We start from the raw sequence: 27,152 nt of genomic DNA, 5'->3' as shown, positions 1-27,152 counted from the left end.
TGTGGTTTGCCTCAGTGAACACCTCACAGCGACACTCACACTTAAAACATACACTGTTACTGGAAAAAGATCTATAATGAAAAATAAAATTCAAATCATTCAAGATATTGGTTAAAAAAAGGCCTTTAAAAGTATGTGCTTGCGGTGTGTGTCAGGAAACTGTCCTCAGTGTGAGGCTGGAGTGCTTTCATTGTGACAGTCGTGAAGCAATGCCTCTAAAATGTCGAACAGAACTCACTGTAGCAACCCACAGTAGAGTATTATGCATGGATTTGTGATTTTCTTACAGCAGGTGGGTTGAGTTTGTGAATGGCAGCTGTGTATCCAGTGGATTATGTGGTTGCATGCATCTCTGGGACTGTCTCTCTGTCTGTCCATCTGTCTGTCTTTGTCTCTCTCTCTGTCCATCTGTCTGTCTTTGTGCCTGTCTATGTCTCTCTCTGTCCATCTGTCTGTCTGTGTGCTAGTCTTTGTCTCTCTCTGTCTGTCTTTATCTCTCTCTGTCTGTCTTTGTGTCTGTCTTTGTCTCTCTCTGTCCGTCTGTCTGTGTGCCTGTCTTTGTCTCTCTCTCTGTCTCTCTGTCTGTCTTTGTCTCTCTCTATCCATCTGACTGTCTTTGTGTCTGTCTTGGTCTCTCTCTGTCCATCTGTCTGTCTTTGTGCCTGTCTTTGTCTCTCTATCCATCTGTCTGTCTGTGTGTCTGTCTTTGTCTCTCTCTGTCCATCTGTCTGTCTTTGTGCCTGTCTTTGGCTCTCTGTCCATTTGTCTGTCTGTGTGCCTGTCTTTGTCTCTCTCTCTATCTCTCTGTCTGTCTTTGTCTCTCTCTGTCCATCTGTCTGTCTGTGTGTCTGTCTTTGTCTCTCTCTGTCCATCTGTCTGTCTTTGTGCCTGTCTTTGGCTCTCTGTCCATTTGTCTGTCTGTGTGCCTGTCTTTGTCTCTCTCTCTATCTCTCTGTCTGTCTTTGTCTCTCTCTGTCCATCTGTCTGTCTGTGTGTCTGTCTTTGTCTCTCTCTGTCCATCTGTCTGTCTTTGTGCCTGTCTTTGGCTCTCTGTCCATTTGTCTGTCTGTGTGCCGGTCTTTGTCTCTCTCTCTATCTCTCTGTCTGTCTTTGTCTCTCTCTGTCCATCTGTCTGTCTTTGTGTCTGCCTTTGTCTCTCTCTGTCCATCTGTCTGTCTTTGTGCCTGTCTTTGTCTCTCTGTCCATCTGTCTGTCTGTCTGTGTGTCTGTCTTTGTCTCCCTCTGTCGCTCTGTCTGTCTTTGTGTCTGTCTTGGTCTCTCTCTGTCCATCTGTCTGTCTTTGTGCCTGTCTTTGTCTCTCTATCCATCTGTCTGTCTGTGCGTCTGTCTTTTTCTCTCTCTGTCCATCTGCCTGTCTTTGTGTCTGTCTTTGTCTCTCTCTGTCCATCTGTCTGTCTTTGTGTCTGTCTTTGTCTCTCTCTGTCCATCTGTCTGTCTTTGTGCCTGTCTTTGTCTCTCTCTGTCCATCTGTCTGTCTTTGTGCCTGTCTTTGTCTCTCTCTGTCCATCTGTCTGTCTGTCTGTTCTCTCTTTCTCTCTCCTTTTCTTCCTCCCCAACCGATCTTGGTTTTATTTATTATTAATTTGGGTAGAGTGGCCCTTTAAATTAATTTGAGGGAGAAAGTTCGCCTCCAATAAAAACTGTGAAGTCTCAAAACAACCACAGTTTGTTCAGTGACTTATAGGCTTAGTACAATAATGTTTGTTTTAATTTAAGTGGTTCAATGGAGGCCCATGCTTGCACTAATGCCATTGCCGCAAACATAAATGCATTCTGACAATAAAACTGAAACCAGAGTTACCTTTAATAAGAGGAAGCACAGTATGCATAGAAGTCAGCCTGGTCTCACAATGACGTTCATATGCAACCAAACTAAGCAAATGTATAAACATTTTCACTGACTCCTTTAAAAATCACTTTTACTTAAGCAGCTGACTTGAAAAATCTACTTGAAAGCATGGTAGAAAATATTAGATTAAATAGTAGACCTAACTTCATTCATTTAAAAGTATATATGTGGCATACGGCTGTTATATTTATGTCTGTTGCAGTTAAACACCCTAAGGTACAGTTTGTACATAAAACAAATTGAGGCAGTTTGTCAACATGCAGATATTGCGGCCTTGTGGAATGAATGCTAAACTAAAGGTAATTGTGCTGCTTTCGCATCCACATGCCTTTCTATTTGCTATGTGTGGGTAAACCGAGACTCTTTGACATGTGTGCACAATAGGTCTGCACACTAAGAGCCTGAAAAACAACTAGTGCAAGCTCCAACCCTTCGATGTAGCTTCAGGCAGCTGCTGCTTTGTGAAACTATTTTACCCCATCATGTCACTGTAAAGCAAAAGCCGACAGCAGTGTCTGTTGAGTAGTTGAGTAGTCGTCCAGCAGTCCGTGAGCTGTTAGGCATTCTGCTCCTGTTGTTCAACTCTTAACTTTGACTGTTCAAAAGAAACATCCTGCGGACGGCGCCCATGTCTACATTCTTCCTGAAGGTGTCCGTAGTGAAATAATATGCAACGGGATCTAGTACTGTGTTGAGACATGCCAGCATCAGGCTGTAGCGGTATGCAGTCCGCATGGGGCATGTTATATTCTCTCTATACAGAGAGAGGAGAACCAGGGTGGTATGGTAAGGGACAAAACTGAGTAGGAAAATGAGGAGGCTGGTGGCGATCATCCTCTGGATCTTCCCTCTGTCCACCAGGTTGGTCTGGGCCACGGAGCTTTGTCGGACAGCGCGGACCAAACCCCAGGAGCAGATCAGCATGACCAACAGCGGGATCCCAAACCCAACTAAGAGAGTGGGTAAAACCACCACAGGGTTTGTGGCATAGACCGGCAGGCTATCGAAACAATCTGTGTTAGAAACTTGAGCGCGTTTGGAAAGGTAGATGGGCAAGCTGGCCCCAAAGGTGAGTATCCATATTCCCAGACAAATCAGCGGTGCTTTTTTTCTCCCTTCCTGGACACGGGTCGACATGGGGAAGGTGACGGCCATGCAGCGGTCGAAGCAAATGCAAGTGAGGAGAAAGATGCTCCCATACATGTTGGCCTTCAGGATCAAACCAAGGACGTCACACAGCCACTGAGGAAGACGTGCGAATCCCAGATGGTGGTAGATCCTCATGGGCAGCGTGAGAATGAGCAGTACATCTGCCAAGGCCAAGTTAGTCATGTAGACAATGGTTTGCGATCTGGATTTGGTGTAGCTGAAGAAAAAGACCAGTGCCAGGAGATTAAAAATGAGACCCACGACGAAGATGAAGGAGTACATGCACACGGGGAAGATGTTGATGTGTTCTGTGCTGTCATTGTAGCAGGCCGTGGAGGCGTTGGTGGACATAGTGACCTGAGATACAGAGGAGAGAGGTTAGGAAAAGTACTTGTGAGAGTAATTGTGTCCTCTCTTAGCAGCGTCAGGTGCTACTCATCCCAAACCCTCCACAGAGCTGGGTCTGTTCGTTCCTGTCTGTTAAAGGGAAGGTTTTTGTTGCCACCGTACTCTACGGGGGAATTGTTGGGTCTATGTAAATGATAAATAAGTCATAGAGTGTGGTCTTTACCTACTCTGTAAAGTGTCCTGAGATAACTTTTGTTTTGATTTGGCACTGAAAATAAAACTGAATTGAATTGAATTGAGAAATTACCAAACAAGATTTGGGGTCTCCAGAGGATAGTCAAAGGTACAATATCGGTGCAATCTCAATATCGAGGTATTTGGTCAAAAATATTGCGATGTTTTATTTTCTCCAAGTTGCCCGGCCCTTAATATCATTCATTTTGATGTGGCAACCAACCCCAGAGGGAAATGTTCTCTGTACAGTGGGTTTTAGAGCGTCTCCTTTCTTTTACGGAGGCTAAGGCCGGACTTCTAAACCATGAGCCTCAGAAGAACGCACTGTAAAGCTGAGGAGAGCTGCAGATTCAGCTGAGAATTCTCAGCAGGTTCACTTCCCCAGAGTTGTTTGTGCTTTGTCGTCTCTCAGGTCTCTGCTGATGGTGGTGGTGCCTGCTGCCGTGGTCCTGCATGACGCTTCCTGCTGCTATTATCACTATTACTCATATAAACTATCATTAGTCTTATAAATTATAACATTTGTAGCCATAAAAACACCATCAGTGGTGTCTCACTGTATCACAACTGTTATTATCAATACTCATCATTGATCATATTTACCACCATAATTATTATCATTGTCATATTCTATCACCTTAGCTGTGCTTGTTTCTACTATTCTGCTGTGTTAACTGCTATAACATATAAGTCATATTCACATTACTATAGATATTATTATAGCTACTGTTACTTTTGTGGCTTGCATCTCTGGGACTGTCTCTCTCTGTCCATCTGTCTGTCTTTGTGTCTGTCTCTGTCTCTCTGCCATTCTCTCTGTCTGTCTTTGTCTCTCTCTGTCTGTCTTTGTGTCTGTCTTTGTCTCTCTCTGTCCGTCTTTGGGTCTGTCTTTGTCTGATGTCCTCCACAGAGCTGGGTCTGTTCATTCCTGTCTGTTAAAGTGAAGGTTTTTGTTGCCACCGTTCTCTACGGGGGAATTGTTGGGTCTATGTAAATCATAAATAAGTCATAGAGTGTGGTCTTTACCTACTCTGTAAAGTGTCCTGAGATAACTTTTGTTATGATTTGGCACTGAAAATAAAGTTGAATTTAAATTTAACTTAAAGATGTTTTTTTCACATAGTCAATTCATACATTATTAGTCTAAAGAATACAGCCATAGCCTTACATTGCATTAATCAAAGTGTATATGGCAACACGTGGGTGTTTTCTCACTCTGGCTAATGAGATTCCTTCAGCACTTTAATGACACTGCATGGCCTCGTTTGGCAAAGACAGTTCCTCCCTTTATTTGAGCTTGGCTGCTGCCGCTGTTGTTCACTGCTCTGCTGGATTCAATTTTGTGGTCGTGCATCGACCTGTTTTCTTCAGCCCGTGAAGGCGATGACTCCCTGATCATCTGCTGCTTAGTATGCTTCACAGAAAGTCTGTCTGGACGATTTTCATCAGTACTTATACCTCTCTCTTCAGCTCTTTTTAGACTAATTCACATTTGATCTTTCATATGGACAATGCTGCTATACTGGCCGTATACAAGTATAATTTAGTCTTGGTGTTTGTCATTGAAAATAAAGTGAAAGTCATAATGTTCCTTAAGAAATCTGACTCATTGAAGAATATTTTATTTTTCCAAGTTCGATTTGAAGAAAGAGGTTTCAGCACATCGGTCACAATGCACGTCAGTATTATTAGGTGGTCTAATGTGATATCTGTAGAACTAAGTGAATTATGTGTTTCAGGGGAACAAGATCAGCTCTCGCCCTGCAGTTCCTGGTGGAAAGCAGAACTCAGTTGTGTTTCTTGCATCGATGCACTCCAGAACAAATGAGCCGAATCCTCTCTACGGCTTTACTGTCAGAAAACGCAACATTTGCTTTTCATTTATTTCCTTTTTAATCTTTGATTGTTCAATTCTCACAGGTTTTATATGAAACACATATCGTGGGTACAAAATAAAATACATTCAAGGCTTTTTTGGTATTTATTTAACACTAATAATTGCAGAGTATAATCATCATTATTTTTATTATTATTATTATTTTTTTGTTACAACTTTATGATTCTCAGGTTCAAACATGCCGCGCATACACAAGTCACTTTCGATCAGCACATGTTTTTTTTCCCTGACTGACAGGTTGAAAGATGTGAAACTAGATGACACGTGCACTGCAGCAGTAGGCTACATCTGACAGTTCATAGAAATCAAGTGTGTGTGAGTGTGACTTTACCTGTCGGATGAGCAAAAAGAGGTGACGCTCCAGAGGAAGAGAAAGAGCAGTGTGTGTATATGTGACCCCAGCATACACACTCATGTTCCTGTCACACTTTGGGTGGGTGACGTTCAGCACAGGAAGTTGACCAATCTCAAGATCTCTCTCTCGTTCTCTTCAGTCTCTATGGAGGTGTCTGTTACTTTCTGTAGACCTGTGACGACAGCACGAGGGCACAGTTTTTACTAAGCTACGATATTTTTCTACATATTCACATCGTTTTTTTCAGATTGCCTGGATTTAGTTTTCTTTTAAACCACTTCACCCATTGCATTTTGAGATCAGATCCAGCCCCGACAGGTCTCAGAACAGAAGACCATTGGGCAAAAAGAGTGTCCACATGATATCGTCTGTCCAGATGTTCAAATGATAAAAACAGTGAGAGAACAGAGGAGCTGCAGACACAAGTCCCATCTAATAATACCATTTCTACGTCTCCAGGACTAACTACGGTGACATTAACTTGGCTATAAACCGTTCCATTGCAAAATGACATGTATCAGTTTTGATTGATTTTCATAAATGACATAAGTCTTTTTTGCGCATTCACTCCTGGAAATATCAATGGTGTTTTGGCTGTTTTGTTAAAGACACTGCAGGGGAATAGGAAAATTAGATATCACCATGAAACTTCCCCAATTGACTACTTACATTAGAGCAAATGTTTCTCTGTATTGCAAGTTTTCTGAAATGTGATGTTTAAAAATGCAAATGAGTCCTTTTCTAATGGAATATGTGCTAATGTTCATACATTTCCAGAACAGTAATGCGAATATTGGATGAATCCAGGATCAACATCCTTGTTTCATTTTGTTGACATATGAGAGTCAAAGATATTTACAGATATTGTATCACTCCATGAATCAGAAAGTACTGCCTACAGCCTTAAAGTGTAATTCGGGCAAAATCATCTCATGGTCTTTTTCGGCACTTACATACATCAAATAAGCCGTGGAGACAGTTTTTTTTTCGTGAACAACTATTGACAGAGAAATCCAGTAGAGCAGCTAACAACCGGATGTGGCTAACGCTGATTAGCTTGAGGCAAAAATATCAGCAAACCTCTGCAGCAGCATGAGAAGAGTCCTTACACAGAAAACAAAGCACCAATGGGCTCCTTCCTTTGGGGTTGACTTTGGTAATCCACTTGAATGGACTTTACTATGAGAGGAGCTGGTACAGGGGCCAGTAGGTAAGTCTTTAAAACACTCTTTTAATAAACTCTGGGTTCTCTAACTACGTTGTTGGTGCTTTGTTTTCTGTGTAGGGACTCTTCTCATGCTGCTGCAGAGGTTTGCTGTTATTTTGAGCAGCATTAGTGGTTAAAAAAGACCTTTGAATGCCTTCACCGTACTGCCCCGAGCGAATCACTGTTAGCCATGTCCGGCTGTTAGCGTCTCTACGGGATTTCTCCGTTAATAGTTGTTACAGGAAAAATCAATGGCTTATTTGATGTGCACAAGTGTGGAAAAAGATTATGGGCCATGTTTTTATGAATAAGATGTTGTATGAATCAGGCTCTGAATGATATATGAACAAACCCCTCTGCAAAAACCTCCAGAATATAAGTAGGAACGTAAGTGGAGAGTATGGTGAATGTACTGAAGCGGAGAGTTTTGTCTCAGAGGGCGAAAAACTCATTTTGGTTATGGATTGTAAGATTCTTACATTTAACAAGAAACTACAGGTGGATAGGGGGAAAAAAATGTTAACTGACAGATATCACCAGGAAAGATGAGTAGTTTGGTTGTTTTCTTTCCACAAGTTTGAAAGAGGACGTGTTAATCTGAATCAGAATCAGAATCAGGTTTATTAACAAGGAATTTACATTTCAAGGAATTGGCCTTGATTTGACGGTGGAAACAGACATAAACATAAGCATAAAAACCCCTAAGCATAATAAACTATTAACCATAGAAATAGAAAATATATACATATATGTATTTACACAAGTAGTGCAGGATGTAGTGTGCAGTTAAAGGGGGGTGGGGGGTCGTAGGTCCATAAGCTTCAGTCAGAGTCTTTAGCTGGGTTCCAAAGCCTGATGAAATGAAGGAAAGTAGCCCAAAATCTCAACATTGAACAAATTAAATTTATATTTTCATAAATCATGTTTCTTTTCCGTCTTTTTTATACTCAGGGGAATAAAACTGTGATTGCAAATAAACTCCTTCTCTACTGTAAACAGAGGCCGATCAGGGAAATGAGACACAAGTGGACTCCGACTCATGAGGTTATTATAAAACTACAGTGTTCAGCCGAAATAGATGCGTAGTGTCTAATCTGACGGATTAACACGTATAACCTGGAGACGGGTTTCTCTGGGCCGGAATAATAGACTCACTGCCTGATATGATGTCCTGTTAGAGAGAGCCCTCTAGCGGCTTATACGTTAATAACATTGCCAGCTGTAATGGCGGAAAGTGTAAATGTTACTGTAATGTAAAACCAAAGGGTCGAAGGCACGTATACGTTGTTTAGATACAAAAGGAGCGAGTCATAAAATTCAGGTAACGGATGGGAAAGGATATTTTCCCTCATTGGTATCGATAAGACGTATGCAGACCTCGTGGCGCAACGGTAGCGCGTCTGACTCCAGATCAGAAGGTTGCGTGTTCAAATCACGTCGGGGTCATGAATTTATGCATCAGTGATGTTTTTTATAGATACCCTTAATAATCCCCCATGGTCAGCACCAATACAGGGTCGTTTAATACGAACACGAGATTTCTGGATTCAAACTGCCGGGTTTACTGTATAAGTAAGACTCAATTGATAATTTATGGAAAACAGGCCATAGGCTATTTCTGCATGAAAATATTTGGTCTCACTATTAGTCCACAATTCAAAGTTTCGGTCTTTCAAAAGTAAATATTACTATCAAGAATGGCCAAAGTGATGAAAATGTTTTATTTGTATGAAATGAAAAGCATTGAAATGAGACTCATTATAACCTTTAATATGTCCGTTAGTTGTTTGTGTGACATGCTATTTATAGTTTATTTCATTTCTTTTTTTTTTATTAGATTACAATATTATCATCTGATATTTTTTATCATGCCAACACTATTTCACTCTGGACGGAATATTTGCGTTTTTCATTTTGGCACATAACACAAGAATCAAATCATATGCGTTATTTTACAGGTTTGTTTTATTATTTGGTAATGATAATGGCGTTACCTGGCGGGGGCAGAGGTCATTTCCCCTTTGCCATTGACTGTTGGGTAGTTTCATCCGTAACAATGCTACATTCTTTATAAAGTGGTCACTTATTTTGCCTGCAAAACATTAATCTGCAAAGTGCAGCTGTCAGTAGATGTCCCTCACAATCATACTCTACTTGAGTAAATGGACAGGGTTTGATATACTGACAATGAATCTAATGTAATTGTGAAACCTCAAAGATAGAGTTTTTACGACAAATGTGAGTTTATGGTGTGGGTGTGTATTTCTGCGGCGGTTATTCTGGACATTAAGAGGACAACTAGATCAGCTTTAAATCGTGTGATCTCCTCTGTAAGCTTATGTTCAGAGTGTTACATAATATTTTTAAACATACAAATTTACAGACACAAATAGAGCATACATGAGTTTTTCAGTCTACGGTCTATGAGCAATGTGATCTCAGAACAACGACATAGATAATAGATATAATAGATAATCCCAGTAGATAATCCCAGTCATTCCTCTTGAATAATTTAGACTCTCCCTATCTCATCACCCTTTGGTGCAGCAGATTAAGATAGTGGTGATGATCGAGATCGAGATGGAAATGGCCATTGGCAAAGTTGGTGACGTCGTTTCTTCTTCAAGAAGTCATGGTGTATCGGAGTTCAGTTTACTGTTGAGAGAAGACAGAGACGGGTTAGTTCTTACACTTGACCACAGTGGAGCTAAAGGAAAATGGCCTTAATGTATGGTCTATGTAAGCAAGTTAAACCCACAACAGAGAACTGGCGACCATGTGGAGTTGTCGTGAGCTAGGGTTTTAGGTATAGAGACGTTTCTCAGAAGCATGCAGTGTAGTAAAGTGAGCAGGGCCACATGTTCATGTTCTACCCAACACAAACGTTTTGAACCCTACACTGTATCAAAGAGATAAACGTAGCTTCTGGGTCTGCAACGGTAAGCCGGTGGTGAAGTGCAGTAAACCTGCATTCTTTCAAATGTCAGGCAGGGGCGACTCCACTGGTTGCAAAAAAAGTCAGAATGTATAGAAGTCAATGAGAAAATGAGCCTACACCTCAGCAAACATTTTCATGGTCTAAAACCACTTGACTGGTGTTCAATTGCTGCTTGCTAACAAAGCTAATGTTTGGCTATAACTTCCATGGATGTATAAAGAGAACTGGATACAGTGTTCGAGGCAGAGCCACGTTCATTCCTACGAAACTTCATTAAGCCAAAAAAGTTCAACTGCCGCAACTAAAAATACCTGGAAGATCGACACTACTTCTGTACTGTGTTGCGCACTAGAGACTTCCACTCGACGTCCACTGATATTAACACGAGGCCCTATGCAGGAATTGGGATGCTGGGGGGAAAAAAATGATCTGCTGATTTAGAGACGTCTCTTTCCCCAAGTTACTCTATAGGAAAAAGTCTTTTTGGGCCCCATGGCATCACGTGACCGACACAGAAGTTGTAATTCTACTGTTTGACCACTATGTCAAATTGGCTTCAAAGTCCAGCACCCATGGTCTGTGTCGGCAGTTGAATACATCAAATAAGCCATAGAGACAGTTTTTTTCCCCGTGTATGAACTATTAACAGAAAAATCCTGGTGAGTTGCTAACAGCTAGACGTGGCTAACAGTGATTAGCTCCGGGCAGTACAGTGAATGCATTCAAACGTCTTTTTTAACCACTAATACTGCTGAAAATAACAGCAAACCTATGCAGCAGCATGAGAAGAGTCCCTACACAGAAAATAAAGCACCAATGGGCTCCTTCCTTTGGGATTGACTTTGGTAATCCACTTTAATGGACTTTACTATGAGAGGAGCTGGTACAGGGGCCAGTAGGTAAGTCTTTAAAACAATAATAATAATAAACTCTGGCTTCACTAACTACGTTGTTGGTGCTTTGTTTTCTGTGTATGGACTCTTCTCATGCTACTGCAGAGGTTTGCTGTTATTTTCAGCAGTATTAGTGGTTAAAAAAGACGTTTTAATGCCTTCACCGTCCTGCCCCGAGCTAATCAGTGTTAGCCACGTCCGGCTGTTAGCGACTCTATCGTATTTCTCCGTTAATAGTTGTTACATGAAAAAAACTGTCTCTATGGCTTACTTGATGAATGTAAGTGCTGAAAAAAGACCCTAGGATGATTTACACGGAATAACACTTTAGGGTAAACTGCAGATTTTCATTCAGCTCTGTGTCCCTGCAGAGTGGACAGTACATGCAGATGAACCGCGTCTGCACCCAGAGCTCCACGCTCACTCACAGGCAGTAGTCCGCCAGATGACTTGTGTGAGCTGGTTGAAAATCGATAGTCTTCCTCTTTAGCATTCAGTGTAGCTATTGAAACCACGCTTAGAACTCAGCTCCACCCTTATATCCAAACAAGGTCACATCCAGTTTAAAACAAACAAGATGGTGACGGCCAGCGTGCCAAACTCAAGGCTTTTGAACAGTAGTCCACAAAGAAGCTGGTGATGTCACAGGAGGGCGAACGTCTCTTTTTTGCCTTTAAGTTCAAGAAGCCTAGTTTATCTCTATCACGCTGAACCCTTTAGTGTGCTGTGGTTATACCTCCTTGCCGCAGGTGCCGCAGATACATCCAAACAGTCCGTTGACCATCTGGACGAGACACAAGGCGAGCTGCACGCACGCTGCCACTAGCAAAGTGGAGAACAGTCCCACGTTGAATTCAACCACATTCTCCGGCAGTCTGCACCAAGACCACATTGTCTTGTCGGTCAGGTAGCTCCCATTACTGGAAAGGATGAAAATGAGTAGTGTAGTCAGTGATCTTAAAGTATTTTTTTGATAAACGCCATCTGTCCATAAAGGCTTGCATGTACCTGTTAGCGAAGGGCGTCCCCCATCGTGCAATGGGGTTAAATAAATTGCTCCATAAGCACGTCGGCCCATTGGTGAGACCCAGGGCAGCAACACTCAGACTGTATATGGCCCCCACTACACCAACTGCTGCAAAACCAATGGACAGGAACATCTGCGTGGAGCACACACACACAGGAGTCAGCACTGCAGCACATTCACTTTAACCCACGCAACTGTAAACCTTTTGGAGATCATGTGACATATTTAATGCCAAATCTTTACACCTGTATGTTTTTATTTGTCTTTTAACATTAGGTACATATGTCATTGTTAGTAGTGTATTTGCAGGTGTGTTTATATTAATTGTCTTATGTGACATGTGGTCGCGGGTACAAGCGGTCGAAATGGGTTTTCTCAGGAGGGGGGCTGGAGTCTCCCATCCGTGAGGAACTCGGAGTAGAGCCGCTGCTCCTTTGCGTTGAAAGGAGCCAGTTGAGGTGGTTCAGGATCGTCTGGTAAGGATGAACCCTGGGCGCCTCCCTAGGGAGGTGTTCCAGGCACGTCCAGCTGGGAGGAGGCCTCGGGGAAGACCCAGGACCAGGTGGAGAGATTAGATCTCCACACTGGCCTGGGAACGCCTCAGGATCCCCCAGTTAGAGCTGGTTAATGTGGCCCCAGAAAGGGAAGTTTGGGGTCCCCTGCTAAAGCTGCTGCCCCCGCGACCCGACCCCGGATAAGAGGCTGAAGATGAGATGAAATGAGATGACATGTTTTTATGCAACACCTTGGCCTTTTAAGTCATATAATTTACCGCTTACCATTTCCAAATCCTTATAGGAGCCACTGGTTTTATTTGTTTTTGTTTTTTTTACAGTGTGAAAATCAAACTGGACTTGAGACTTGTTTGAGTAAGTCACAGTTAACATCAGAACGTGTTCCTTTGACCACAATAAGTGCAGATATGATGGGAGTCTGGGTCAGAGGGGAGGAGCAGTGTGCATATACTGTATGTAGCTGCCTGCCACACTGCCTGTTTAAAACACCAGGGGTCCTCAGAGTCACACTGGCTTAATTGAAACCCGTGTTGCACCGGGCCTCATGCAGGAGGCCATAGAACAAATTTCCTCTGATTTCTGTGCAGAGTCACAATTTGTTTTTTTTGTTAGTACAGTGGTTTCTGGTATTCACCAGTGTTTTGTTGGTTTGGCTCTTCTCTGAGGTAAGAGAACATTTCACGAGTGGTCGAGCACTCCGGCCAAGATAAGGACACAAAACAACACAAGTATCTTTAATATCATATAATTCATTTTAGATTATTATAAATGATGGATTATTATATTTAGAAGTAAGATGATTAAATGTTAAATAATTGTGTTTATGCATTTAAAAAAATGTGTTCAAGTATATTTAACAGGTCGAGTTCTTGCAGCCTTTTCTGGTGACATGTCTCCAGTTCTCGGGCATGTGTCAGAGTGTTTGCACACGGCACAACACCTGCCCTTATATAGTGTATAGGGGGTGTTACCATGAACTAATAAACAATTATGATCAAATGAAATTAATCGTTCAGTTCACCTAAAAGAGCAGAGTAGGAGGGTCAAGGACGTTTGGTGCATCTTTCTTAGGAGATATTCAAGAGAATGTTTCTGCATGAGGCCCTTTGCGTCAGAAAATGGGCTGAAAAGTTTCAGAATAGGCTAAAGTTTGGGTTGTTTCTTTAAAATAAAATGAAGAATGTTACATTGGACATGGAACATTTTGCTTGAGAACACCGTATTGCAGCTACAACTGGAAGATAATCTATATGATGATACTAATACAGGGCTGTAGGCAAACATACAGACAAACAGCAATGTTTCAGTGAGACTGTCCATACGGCTAACACACTTACCCCACAGCGGTTGGCACAGCAGTTCTTTGCACTGGTCAGATGGATGTGGATGGCAGGAATGAGGACCTGAGGAAGGAGAAAAAAAAAAAGAGAGAGAGAGAGAGAGAGAGAGTGAGAGATCGATTTATTGTCAAGCTAACATTACTGGAGGAGACAAACGGGAAAGATTAATGCAATGTTTTAAAAGCAAACAGTGAAGTAGACCAGAACTGGACTGATGTAAAGGTAATATGATGAAAAAAGAGCAACAATACAGAGGCACTGGTTTGGACTGGAGTGACCTGGACGGACTTTAAAGGCGTAATCCAGCAATTTAGTATTCATTTCCATAAATTGAAAAAAAAGAATGGGCGAAATCGGCGCTGCAGAGGCTGAGATCTCCTGACTTTGAGTCCCTTGCGTGAACCAAAAACAGTCGATCCTACAGTTCCCATAATGCAACACATCTTTCAACCTCCATGTCTCAGTGGAGGTCACAGAGGCTTCCTGTTATAAATCATAGTCTTGTCATCGCCGGGAATGCGTGATATCTTACGAAAACTTGCGTACAGCGATTTTTATGTTATGTTAGGAAATATGCCGTTCTATTTAACGCTGTGAAAGGGCGACCAGTGCGTGACTGTGATGGTTAAGTTTGGGCACCGATATTTCTTGGTCGTGATTAGAAAAAAAGGGTGTGGTTTAGTTAGGTACTTCCAGGACACCAGAGCCCGGGTCAAAGTCCTGTGATTTTAGACACATCCTTTGTCTCTCTGTCCATCTGTCCGTCTTTGTGTCCGTCTTTGTCTCTCTCTGTCCATCTGTCTGTCTTTGTGTCTGTCTTTGTCTCTCTCTGTCCATCTGTCCGTCTTTGTGTCTGTCTTTGTCTCTCTCTGTACATCTGTCTGTCTTTGTCTCCCTCTGCCCATCTGTCTGTCTTTGTGTCTGTCTTTGTCTCTCTCTGTACATCTGTCTGTCTTTGTCTCTCTCTGTCCATCTGTCTGTCTTTGTGTCTGTCTTTGTCTCTCTCTGTCCATCTGTCCGTCTTTGTGTCTGTCTTTGTCTCTCTCTGTTCATCTGTCTGTCTTAGTGTCTGTCTTTGTCTCTCTCTGTTTGTCTTTTCTCTCTTTCTCTCTCCTTTTCTTCCTCCCAAACCGGTGCAGACAGATGTCCGTCCTCCACAGAGCTGGGTCTGTTAGTTCCTGTCTGTTAAAGGGAAGGTTTTTGTTGCCACCGTACTCTACGGGGGAATTGTTGGGTCTCTGTAAATCATAAATAAGTCATAGAGTGTGGTCTTTACCTACTCTGTAAAGTGTCCTGAGATAACTTTTGTCATGATTTGGCACTGTAAATAAAATTGAACTGAATCCCATCTCTTAACAACTGGTTTCTTTTCTTTGTAGCCTACCAAGCTTACCACGTCGTTTGATATGAATCAGATCTTTCCGTAATGGTCATATGGACCTTTTTGAAAGCCTTGACACTAATCACCCAGAATGTAATCTCAGTCTACTCACCATGATTCCTCCTCCTATCAGGCCTGACATGTATTTGACCTCCTCGGTGATACGCTCCTCTCCTTCCCTGTCTTCAGCCGCATACTTTGTTTCAAAGTCAGGGAAGAAGAGCATGATGTTGCAGATGATGGACACTAAAGACAGGACGTAGAGCGGGATGGCAATAAACTTAGAACAGGCTCCCGTACACATGATGGCTGCGGATGAAGGTCGTTCAAAAAGGTAAAAACGTCTAAAATCCCAACTGCTCCAGCCGACAATACTCGGACTCTCCTTATAGATGCTGTCAGCGAAAACTTTTCCTCTGACACACTTGTGATGAGTGTTAGCTATCACACGTCAAGATGTCACAGATGGGAAATGGAAAATATATATTTGAGGGTTTGAGGGTGGAGGGTATAAAGGTGGAGCTATAGATAAGCCTGATTATCAGCCCCTTTATGGCCCAGGCTTTATGCCATGGGTGTGTTTGTGTTCATGTTTCCATGAGAGCCATAAAAGCCAGTTGTGTGTGGTCTAGAGTTATCTTTTTGTCCTCTTATTAAGCATAGACTAGAAAGTAACAGAAAACATGACTAATATGCTTACAAATCTGATTAATATAAACACAACGTGCTTTTTTCTGGTGGCGTTTTTAGGATTGGGGTTATAGAAAATCCTTTTGACTAATGCTACAACTCTTAAAGTGAAATTCCAGGGTAAAATCATCCAAATACACTCATCAAATAAGCCAAGGAGACAATTGTTGCTCATGTAACAACTATTAATCCCGGACAGTCGCTAACAGTAATTTATGTAATGTAACGTGGCTAACACTGATTAGCTCGGGGCAGCGCGTTGAAGGCATATCATGCAACTGCAAAAGGTTTGGTGTCTTTTTGAGCAGTATTAGTGGTTAAAAAAGACGTTTGAATGCCTTCACTGTGCTAACCCGAGCTAATCAGTGTTAGCCACATTCGGCTGTTAGCGACCTTCAAGGATTTCTGCGTTAATAGTTGATGTATGGTAGTGCCAAAAAAGACCCTGGGAGGATTTTACGCCGGAATTTCACTTGAAGGTGTGTTGAGAGGAAACACAACTTTTAAAGGCAGTGCAGTATTCCATAGTAATATTAGTACATCACATATTTGGGGCAAATAAACCTAGAAAACACTTCCAGTGGTCAAATCTGTGTGAATAACATGAAGCCAAAATGTTGAGTCAACATTTGACAAATCAGGTCAGTTTTTCTCAAGGCAGCATACATTTAAAAAGGTACAACACATGGATAGCATGTACAGATAACAAAGAACACACACCATCTCCCCACAAATAACAGATAAACCCTCCTCATATCCCTAACCGGACTCTCTCCAGATGAATTTGGTTCCGCCTTGCTTCCCTCATCTATCTGGGATCTCTCCATAGGAAAGTGATTTCAGGAGGCTGGGCCTTATAAAAAATCCTTGCATATGATTGGATAAACCACTTGTCCGTCATCCATTCGGTGCACAAACAACAGAGCCAGCCTCTGCTGCCCGTGTCTGGTCCATCGAGGCCCCTCACCTTCACTGCCACCAATGCAGCAGCGCACTGACCCAAGTGGTTCCTACTGCGAGTGGTGGGCCCACAGGATGGAGAGGAGGGAGGTGCCACGTCACTTTTTCGGCTGTGCCGTAAATATAAAGTGTTGAGCAGGTGGAGGATGAGAAAAGAGGTCATGGATTTTGAAACTGTGGTCATTGAATGCATTTCGAGTGAAAGCATTGAAAAAGGCTTCACAGTTTGGTCCACATAGACTTCTGTTTCTCTGACTGTGTGAGGACTTTTCATAATGTGACGTCAGTTCTGACAAACACACTGTATTCATTTTTAAATCGAAGGCGTTTCATTTAATAATCAATACTCTGGCCTCATATTTGAAAAGAGTCACTTCTTCTTTTTGTGTGGACGTTGGGTGCCTTTAGCAGACAGGGGCAGTGGAGAGGTGACATAGCAAAGAGATGCAACAAGGTTTGAGACAGAATCCACGCTGTCATCACAGATCCTGATCCAGCCCCCTCTCTCAGAGCCTCTGTGACTCCAGATGAATCCTTTATCCTTTATCACAACTCTGATAAAGAGCTTCCAGTTAGTTCAAGTACAAGTCTGTGTGTGTGTGTGTGTGTGTGTGTGTGTGTGTGTGTGTGTGTGTGTGGTACCTTTGTGGGGACCACAGTTTAGAATGTTCTCAACAGAGTGAGGACATTTTGGAAAGTTAGGACATTTTGGCTGGTGCTCATTTTTTCAAAGGCACATTTGAAGGTTAAGACTTGGTTCTAAGGTTCAGGTCTGAAGTAGGTTAAGGTTAGGGTAAGGATTGGGGTTAGGCACTCAGGTCTAATAGTTAGGTTCAGGTTAAGGGGCTAGGGAATGTCAACGAGTGTCCCCACAAAGATACATGTGCGAGAATGCATGCACACACGCTTTTTCCAAAATGCCAAGACTTTGTTCGAACCCAGTTATCAGTGATTTATGGCTATATATGTGTGTAGGTGTAGGGAGTATGCAAATGGACTTTAACCAACGTCCATCAAGGACACACTTACAAATATAACCATAAAGTTTGAACGGTGAATGTGGCTCCATGCTAACAAGCCCTTGGCCTCACAGGTCTCACTGAGTCATAGTTTCCATGATTGCTTTGTCTTATCTCTGTAGAGGAGAAGTTCAACCTGAACTCAAAATCCACTGTGGTATGTTTAGTAATGATGAGCGTGATTCACACACTTTGATGAGTCTAGAGTCTCCCACCCTACCCAGTCGACGATGTGACCAGTTTGGTCGGGTTTCCCCAATCTCAGTCACAGCACTGGAATAGGTCACAGGTCATGGACGATAGTGCCAGTGACCTGCACATCTGACACCAGAGACCATCTTTTAGCTGACAGTATATTCCCTAGTGGAGACACTGACATGTGAAATATACTGTTAATCTGGATGAACTGCTACCTAGCCGACGTAGCAAAATACTACCTAATCCACCCAGACTCCCTGGGCTGATCTGGCTGGCTCTCTGTTTACAAATGACTATAGCAGCTAACCTTACAAAGAAAGCAATGCCAAATCTCTTGTGGCATGACGGGGCCTCAGGTGGGGGCGGCTGATGTGGGGTGGTTGTACCCTCCGACCCAGACTCCCTCCTAAGGGTCTGGAAGTTGCCCAGACCAGGAAGTAGCACAGGAGGCTAGATTTACAATGGGCTAGAAGTTGCCCTTGCAGCCCAAGGTACAATCTAATGAAGGCAATAAATGGTGTGTGTATGTATGTATATAGTATGTGTATATGTATATATACTGTATGTGTATGTGTATATGTATATATGTATGTGTATGTGTATATGGGTGGGGGACCCCCTGCTTACCCATGGATACTCTTCTTTGTCCTCACCTCTCATTGCAATATATTTACACTGCAATATGTAATTATTAATAATTCTTATGAAAGTCATAATCGTAATATATTGGTCCACATTAGGTTATCTATTCATTTATTTATATTTATTTTTTATTATTCATTACCTTATTTACTTTTTATTTGTATTCTATCATCTGTCTATGCTGTGTTATGTGTTCATAAATACTTTACCACCTGCCTCCCATTCACACGCATGCACGCACGCACGCACGCACACACACGCAGGCACGCACACACACACATACACACTCACATACCACCTATACACATATTGTAACTTCTTCTGTACTTTATGTCTGTCTGTGTTTGCAATCCACATTGTGTGGTGTATTTGTCCCTCATTAGTTCACTATAACCTAAGCTAGCAGGTTGTGGCTTTGCTGCACTGCATGAATCTGCTGTGGGTTGCTTCGTGGTGTCGGCCGATGGAGTGATTTGCAAACTACAAGCTAGCTTTATTCTAAATATGACCGTAAATCATTGTAAAGCATTATTTTAATATAATGCTGGTCAATTACCTAAAGTCTCACTGTTTAGTTTCACAAAAATTCTCGCAAGAATTGTTTGTCGACCACTTATACTAACCTTAACCATTCGATTTCGATGCCCAACCTTTTCCATCTAACCTTGACCTTCAGCAAATATCACTTACCATCTACACATGACTCTGTTTGGGCCGGAGCAACAGGATGCTGACTGCGGTTCACTTAGAAGCCACGGAGATGCTAATAACAAGGGTTTTCTGAAAGTTACATGGAGGACATTTATGTCCAAATTCATCTCATCTCATCTTCAACCTCTTATCCGGGGTCGGGTCACGGGGGCAGCAGCTTTAGCAGGGGACCCCAAACTTCCCTTTCCCGGGCCACATTAACCAGCTCTAACTGGGGGATCCTGAGGCGTTCCCAGGCCAGTGTGGAGCTCTAATCTCTCCACCTGGTCCTGGGTCTTCCCCGAGGCCTCCTCCCAGCTGGACGTGCCTGGAACACCTCCCTAGGGAGGCGCCCAGGGTTCATCCTTACTAGATGATCCTGAACCACCTCAACTGGCCCCGTTCAACGCAAAGTAGCAGCGGCTCTACTCCGAGTTCCTCACGGATGGCTGAACTTCTCACCCTACATCCAAATTATTTTTGTTAAATTATTTCCAAGGTCATGAATGATATTTTCACACAATCAAAGAGTAAATGTGTTAATAATCAACAGACTCTGGAGTTCAAAGTCATTGTTGGTTATTAACTTATTGTAGGTCGAATGGTCATTCGTATCAAACTAATCATGGATGAACGCAATAGTCTTGTTTCACTCATAAACATTACAACCCATCTTTTACTTGGAACCATCCTGCAGACAGCTCCATACTGCTCAGAAGTCATATAGAATCCATGTAACACACTTCCTTGGAATCTACATTTGTCTCTGTAAACGTTCCTCTTACAGGAGTTCATCAGACGCAGTATTTCCCTTAATGACAGCCGATAATAGACGACAATGTCAGAGTGGACGTTTATGAGGTTTTATTGGTGAAACAGAAACCATTTATGATGCTTTACGGTGATGCTATATAAATACCTCCTGTTTGTGCCTGGTACTACCAGTCTGACGGTACTCTGACACACTCCGCATGAAACCGCACCGTACACACTCAGGTGATAAAGCAGAACATTGTCCTAATTAGCATGTCAGGGGACAACAGGGTTATAGGGGAAGATAAGAAAGCTGTAAAAAGTTCTATGAATACAGAGAACAACGATGGGACTGCTGAAAAAAGCCACTGATTTCAGAAGAGCCATAGAATAATGATAATAATAATAATAATAATTATTATTATTATTATTATAGCAAATAAAACCAAGGTCTCAGAAATAAGACTTTAAAATCATATGTTTTTCTGTCATGTATATATATATACATATATTATATAATGTGTGGATGTCTGGCATTTGGTGCCATTCAATTCTAAATCATCATCAACAGTAAGAACAGTGTAGCCTACTTGTACTCCCAGACTATGTTTATAAGGAACGACATCCACAACATTGGTTTCCTGTTACAGACACATACTGGGGAAGATCTATCTAACAGTACAGCTTTGAAGTCTTTAGAGCACATTAAAAAATCCCAATTTCATCAATAGTCAAAGTCAGGAGTTTTGAAAATGCTATATTCCACCATCCATCTTCAACCGCTATCGGGTCGTGGGGGGCTGGAGCTGATCCCAGCTGACATCGGGCGTGAGGCGGGGTCCACCCTGGACAGGACGCCAGTCTAACACAGGGCACATAGAGACAAACAGAGACAGACAACCATGCACACTCACATTCACACCTACGGGCAATTTAGAGTCATCAATGAACCTAACACCTGCACGTCTTTGGACTGTGGGAGGAAACCGGAGAACCCAGAGAAAACCCACGCAGACACGATGGAGAACATGCAAACTCCACACAGAAGGACCCCAGCCGGGATTCAAACCAGCCAACCCTCTTGCTGTGAGGAGACAATGCTAACCACCAAATATTGCTATATTGTTGTCATTAAATGTATTCCATATTTTTTTAAACTGCATTTGTGCTTAACTTTGATATCCAACATGTTATAAGTTAATAGAAACCAAATGCGTGATTGTATCCTTGTAGTTAGTATTTTAGGACATGGGACTACTGTTTGCTCAAATATTGAAAGACTGTATATAGAAAAAAACGTAGGTTGCTTTCTAACATTAATCATTGTGACGTTATCTGTTAAGTGTTATCTTCACTTGATATGACAGTCGTTCGTTTAGAGCTGAACTCACGTGTCTGAAACACCACACATCTGTCTCATCACATTGGTTGCTAAGGTTACCAGCAGCACGTATCTCACACAGCAGCACTCATCGTCTTCAAAGTGCAGTGCTGGAGAATGGTGTGGCTACACCGGCCGATCATTCTGGGACAGGAAGAAAAACACTCTGGCTTGTTTGTATTTCTTTAACCCAATCACAGTACTGCACCTTTAATCCTGCACTGCTGCTTTTCTTCACTTTATCAGTGATAGACAGGCACAGTGTGTAGGTTTTTATGTGGAAGGTATGCACATGTAAAGGTAAAAGTTTAATATCAAAGGTTGAATATGGAGACTGAGCAGAGGAGGGCCGGTGATGTGGTGGGGGAGGAGCTGGACCCCCTGACCACCGCGGCAGAGAGGAGGATGCTGTCCAGGCTCTGGTCTATCCTGGACAGTGTCTCCCACCCTCTCTACGACACACTGGCCCAGCAGAGGAGCACCTTCAGCAGAAGACTCCTTCACCCAGATGAACCACAGGAAATCTTTCCTGCCTGTGGTCATTAAACTATACAGTGCATCCCTAGGAGAGTCTGTCACCCCCTCTCTGTAATACACACTCAATCATAAACAATCTGTTCTTTTGCACAGTATTACCGTAGTTTGCTAATTATTACAGTGCTTTTGTATATATTACTATTGTAAATTTGATATTTGATGTGTATATATATATATATATATATATATATATATATATATATATATATATATATATTATTAATTATATATATATTTAATAATATATATATATTATTATATATATATATATATATATCCATCCATCTTCAACCTCTTGTCCCTATCGGGGTCGTGGGGGGCCGGAGCCGATCCCAGCTGACATCGAGCGTGAGGCGGGGGCCACCCTGGACAGGACACCAGTCAACCACAGGGCACATAGAGACAAACAGAGACAGACAACCATTCACACTCACAGGAAATTTAGAGTCATCAATGAACCGAACACCTGCACGTCTTTGGACTGTGAGAGGAAGAGAGAACCCAGAGAAAACCCACACTGACACGGGGAGAACATGCAAACTCCACACAGAAGAGCCCCAGTCGGGATTCAAACCAGCAACCCACTTGCTGTGAGGCGACAGTGCTAACCACTATTTCACCGTGTCACCCCTATATATATATATATATATATATATAGTTTTATATTTCTGTTTTTCCAAATATATCGTATATTGTATGTATACATTATTATTGTTATTATGTTTGTATCGCTGGAGTTTGCAACGAAAATTATTTCCCCCTGGGATTATTAAAGTCTTTCTGATTCTGAACAGCGCCATCTAGTGTCTCAAGAGCGTAGTCACAACAACAAAAAATAACTCCAGCAGTCAGGTTGCCAGGTTTGTTGCCGAGTGTGTCAGCGATCAGCCCGCTCCATGTCAGTGATGAATTATACAACAATTATTAGACTAATCAGTTAATATGACAACAGTATTTAACGTTAGCCGGTCTTGAACTGGAAGTCTTTCTTTGAGTGCTGTGTGTTCCATTAGCTCTCAACTCTAAATGATTCTTGTTTCTGTAGCCTGTTGGGCGTGAGCAGAGCAGCAGCTTCCACAGCAGAGACAGTGAGGCTGAAGGCAGACGGAGAGACAGAGGTTTGCACAAAGACAGCTGTCAGGCAGTGGTGTGGTGAGAGTGAATATAGAGATGGGTAAACTGACAAATACGGTTGAATCACAGAACGTGACAGAAAGTCGTTGTCAAACCTGTCAAAAAAAATGTAAATATTAATTCAGACTGAATATATTTTTTTATGGAAAAGCAATACTTTCATTCAGGACCCCTCAAAACACCCAGTGAGTGTATTTTTAGTTTTTTTTAAATATAGCTTTTAATAAATATACTACATATTCAACCTTGCAGAATAGCTGAGATGTGTCACTTCTGGGACATCAAAAAGTCGATCCACTTTTCAAGGTAAAACAATCTTTCAATAACACCACAAAATAAAAACCAATGAACAGTAACTTGGATTGAATAGTCCTCTAGTCCATTAATAAAAATACCATCCAATTCATTTGGGAACAAGAGAAAACCCATTTTTGAGAATTTTGTTGGTGACTAAGGTGAGCCCTTTGATTTAAATCAGACCACAAAGCTGCTATGATCATCAGTAAGGGCACACTCCCACTGTGCCTCCGTACCGTGCCCCAGCACATTTCACAGCTAAAGTCTAGTTCAACTGACCAGTGTGAGTGCAACCGTACCGTGCCTATTTGCAGCACGCTGGCCGGCCACGGCCTGTTTGGGAGAGGTGGGCTTTTGTAAAGCACGTTTGCAAATGTACGAGCACGAGCGTGTGCACATGTACGAGCACGAGCGTGTTCACATGTACGAGCACGAGGCCTACGGCGGTTCGTAATTTTATGTGCGCCTGTTGGGACGTAGAAAAAAGAAGGAGGGACCATGCGCAGACATTTAAAACAATGGCGGTGAAAGGTTCACGTTGGTGTGATGCGGAGGTGGAGTGTTTACTGCAGATTTGGTTGATGAAAAGATTCAAAAACAGTCGACAAGACGCACAAAAACTCTGAGGTCTGTGGAAAGATTTGGAAACAAAGCCACGCATCGCGATGACGTCATCAATGCGTGTGACGTGTTACGGCGTGATGACGTATAGGCAGCAAGAAGCATTCTCCGAGGCCCAGGTAGTGTGAGTACAAACGGGCCTGGAGGGGGAGACAAGTACCCTAAAGCACAGGGCACGGTACGGATGGACAGTGTGAGTGCGCCCTAAGACGACCCTGAGTGAACTTGGCTCTCAGTGTGAAGTTGTAAAACTCCACATACAGACAATCGAGTCCCGTCCTTACATAACCCAGACCTTTTTCACAGTGCACATTTTGGCACGTCCAAGCAGGGAGAGCACAAGTGCATTCCATTAAAAACTAGTGCATTCCCTTTAGCTGGTCCACTGCCAGGGTCCTGTTATTGTGTGTGCGGCTCACTGTCATGTCTGACTGCTGTGAAACAGGGCTACGGATCAGGTCCCTCCATCAGTTCCTCAGGACTCTAAAAGGGAGTCCATGTCCCGGTATGATGACATCAGCAGTACGTAGCGCCTCCTGGCGGCTGACCTCCTGTACGGCAGTGTTCATGCTCAGATCCTGCCAGCTGTCCTCATCTGTGCAGCACTCAAATAAGTCCCCCGCAACAAGCACTGTGCCCACCGAGGTTCCCGTCACCTGGACGCTGACGTCCTGACATGTGTGGCCTGGACTGGGAACTACAGAGACCTGTGGGAGAGAGGAGACACTGTAAACGCCTGAGGGACAGGGAACAAAGGAGGTCTGCACACAGTTAGGCTCCGGTATATATCATTTATTATTCTGAAAGGAAACAGCCCAATCTACAAGATCCTCCTCCGAATCAGATTCAGAATGATGTTTTATTACCAACTAGGATCTCAAATGTAAGGAATTTCCTTGGTGTTCAGTGTGAAGTATAATTAAGATGACATAAACAATAAAGGAAAGTGCTGCAGTCCACTGCAACATAAATATAGATATAGAAAAAATAGCATAAAATATGGAAAAGATACAATACCACTTCAAATTATGTATAATGTAACAGTTTAACTCACATTTCCTCAGGCAAATGTGTGAGAGAGGACTGTCTGAGGGACATTAGATATACACTGGGGATCAACATTAAAAAACACTATTAATGTTTGACTTATTCTGAAATACTGTTATTTTTTACTGTTCAGAATGTGATAGAATATCCTCTGTGTCTATACCACTGCTGTACTAACATGTTTTATTAAATAACCAAGGCACTTCAACAAAAACCTTTATTTAGTAAAAAAAAACAGTGATCTAAATGAGAGAACAGTGTTGATTGTGTCAGAAGAGAAGATTTCATTTTGGAGTGGGTTTCTTACACATTCCTGATCCTACAGAAGAAAACATTGTTGAAATCTTCTCTTCTGACACAATCAACACTCTTCTCTCATTCTGATCACTGTTTTTTTTTCACAAAATAAAGGTTTTTGTTGAAGTGCCTTGGTTATTTAATAAAACATGTTGGTACAGCAGTGGTATAGACACAGAGGATATTCTATCACATTCTGGACAATAAAAAATAACAATATTTCAGAATAAATCAAGTATTAATACTCTGTTCTCTAATTTTGATCTGCAGTGTGTGTGTGTGTGTGTGTGTGTGTGTGTGTGTGTGTGTGTGTGTATATATAAATATAAATATATAGGGTGCTGGAACAAATATGGGATGGAAGGGATGCATATATGTATGTATTTATATATTAGTTAATTGGTTTTCATGATATTCACATAAATAACCCTCATGGGTTTATAAGAGACCAACATTTCTGTGTTCAAACATTTCATTATTTTTATTACAAAATTATTTTACAGCTTAGTGTTGTTTCCTCCAGCCGACAGAAATCAACAGAAATTGAGGTCATTTTAGTTATTTTTAAATCACCTGTAGAAATTAAGGTTACATAAAAAAGAAGAAGTCCTGAGATCAGAAGTCCTTATTGTAATTATTACATGTTATGTCATCGTTTAACCACAGGGTGTCATCGTTGGTTTGTCATTAGACCCAAAACATGGACAGAAACTTTGATTTTGAAACCTCTCTCCTAGTTCGTCTCATTTTAGTCCACAAATTGCCTGATATCTCTAAATAGTGCCGGACTCTATTGTTCCAGAATGATCTTTTGAACACCGTGAAGCGAACCCGTTGATCGTACGAAGGGTGTTGTTGAACCCGGGCCCACCGGTACTTACATGTTCATCCACAGCGTAAGCCTGTCCCTGTGCCAGCCCGTTGGGCCGGTACACGTCCCCTTCACTGATGTCATAGCCTACAACCATGAGAGCGGCGGGGAACGCGCTCAGGTTCCCGACATGGTCCGAGTGCCCGTGAGTCCCCACCACCACCTCAACGTCCCCCGGCTCCAGACCCCTCCCCTTTAGCGCCGTGAGGAGAAAGTCCCGGTCCCACGGACCCCCGGTGTCCACCAGGATAGTCCTGGGTCCCGTTATGAGGGTGATGGTGCCGTCGGCTCTGAACGTCCCGTCGGCCTGAGGGAGACAGTACCCGGCTTTAAGGACGGACACGGAGTACGGCTGACCGGGGAAGTCCGACTCTGACAGGGGGACTTTTAGAAACTGACCGCAGACCACTTTCCCGTCTGTCCCCGTCATGTCTGAGACCGTCTCCACACCGGGTCCACATGGACAAGATACTGCTGCCGCCTCCGCTCTACACACCACCCCGACAGCTGCGTGCTGCCCCTGCTGGACCGGAGCGTGTACGGTCATGGCAGTGCATCACCAGCAGCAGCACACTTTATATATATATATATATATATATATATATATATATATATATATATATATATATATATAGAGAGAGAGAGAGAGAGAGAGAGAGAGAGAGAGAGAGAGAGAGAGAGAGAGAGAGAGAGAGAGAGAGAGAGAGAGAGAGAGAGAGAGAGAGATCCTCACTAATGTGCACACAGCACCCCATTTTGACAGAAAGACAGAATTGTTGACATTTTTGCAGTTTTGTTAATGAACAAAATCCAAACTATCACATGGCCATAAGTATTGAGACCCTTTGCTCAGCATTGAGT

The 27,152-nt window shown here is 42.5% G+C and overlaps 3 protein-coding genes across 3 annotated transcripts; all 3 read right to left on the bottom strand.

Moving 5' to 3' along the window:
- Positions 1 to 2,455: 2,455 nt before the first annotated feature.
- LOC310963845 (lysophosphatidic acid receptor 6) lies at positions 2,456 to 3,370 on the bottom strand (the record flags this gene model as incomplete). Its single annotated transcript, XM_083936788.1, has 1 exon — positions 2,456 to 3,370. One exon carries the CDS (start codon positions 3,368 to 3,370, stop codon positions 2,456 to 2,458), a length of 915 nt encoding a protein of 304 aa, XP_083792914.1.
- Positions 3,371 to 11,621: 8,251 nt separating this feature from the next.
- On the bottom strand, positions 11,622 to 15,458 carry tm4sf21b (transmembrane 4 L six family member 21b; the record flags this gene model as incomplete). The annotated part of the gene is made up of 4 exons (XM_083937351.1): positions 11,622 to 11,811; positions 11,900 to 12,051; positions 13,771 to 13,836; positions 15,267 to 15,458. The coding sequence occupies 4 exons, from the start codon at positions 15,456 to 15,458 to the stop codon at positions 11,622 to 11,624; spliced, it is 600 nt and encodes a 199-aa protein (XP_083793477.1).
- Positions 15,459 to 24,253: 8,795 nt separating this feature from the next.
- mblac1 (metallo-beta-lactamase domain containing 1) lies at positions 24,254 to 26,838 on the bottom strand (the record flags this gene model as incomplete). The annotated part of the gene is made up of 2 exons (XM_083936954.1): positions 24,254 to 24,783; positions 26,302 to 26,838. 2 exons carry the CDS (start codon positions 26,836 to 26,838, stop codon positions 24,544 to 24,546), a joined length of 777 nt encoding a protein of 258 aa, XP_083793080.1. The 3' UTR covers positions 24,254 to 24,543.
- Positions 26,839 to 27,152: the final 314 nt, after the last annotated feature.

Source organism: Echiichthys vipera, assembly GCF_963691815.1.
Source record: "Echiichthys vipera genome assembly, chromosome: 22".
NCBI lineage: Eukaryota > Metazoa > Chordata > Actinopteri > Perciformes > Trachinidae > Echiichthys > Echiichthys vipera.
The sequence above is the reverse complement of the archived record's forward strand: the minus strand, read 5'-3'. Positions and strand labels throughout refer to the sequence as shown.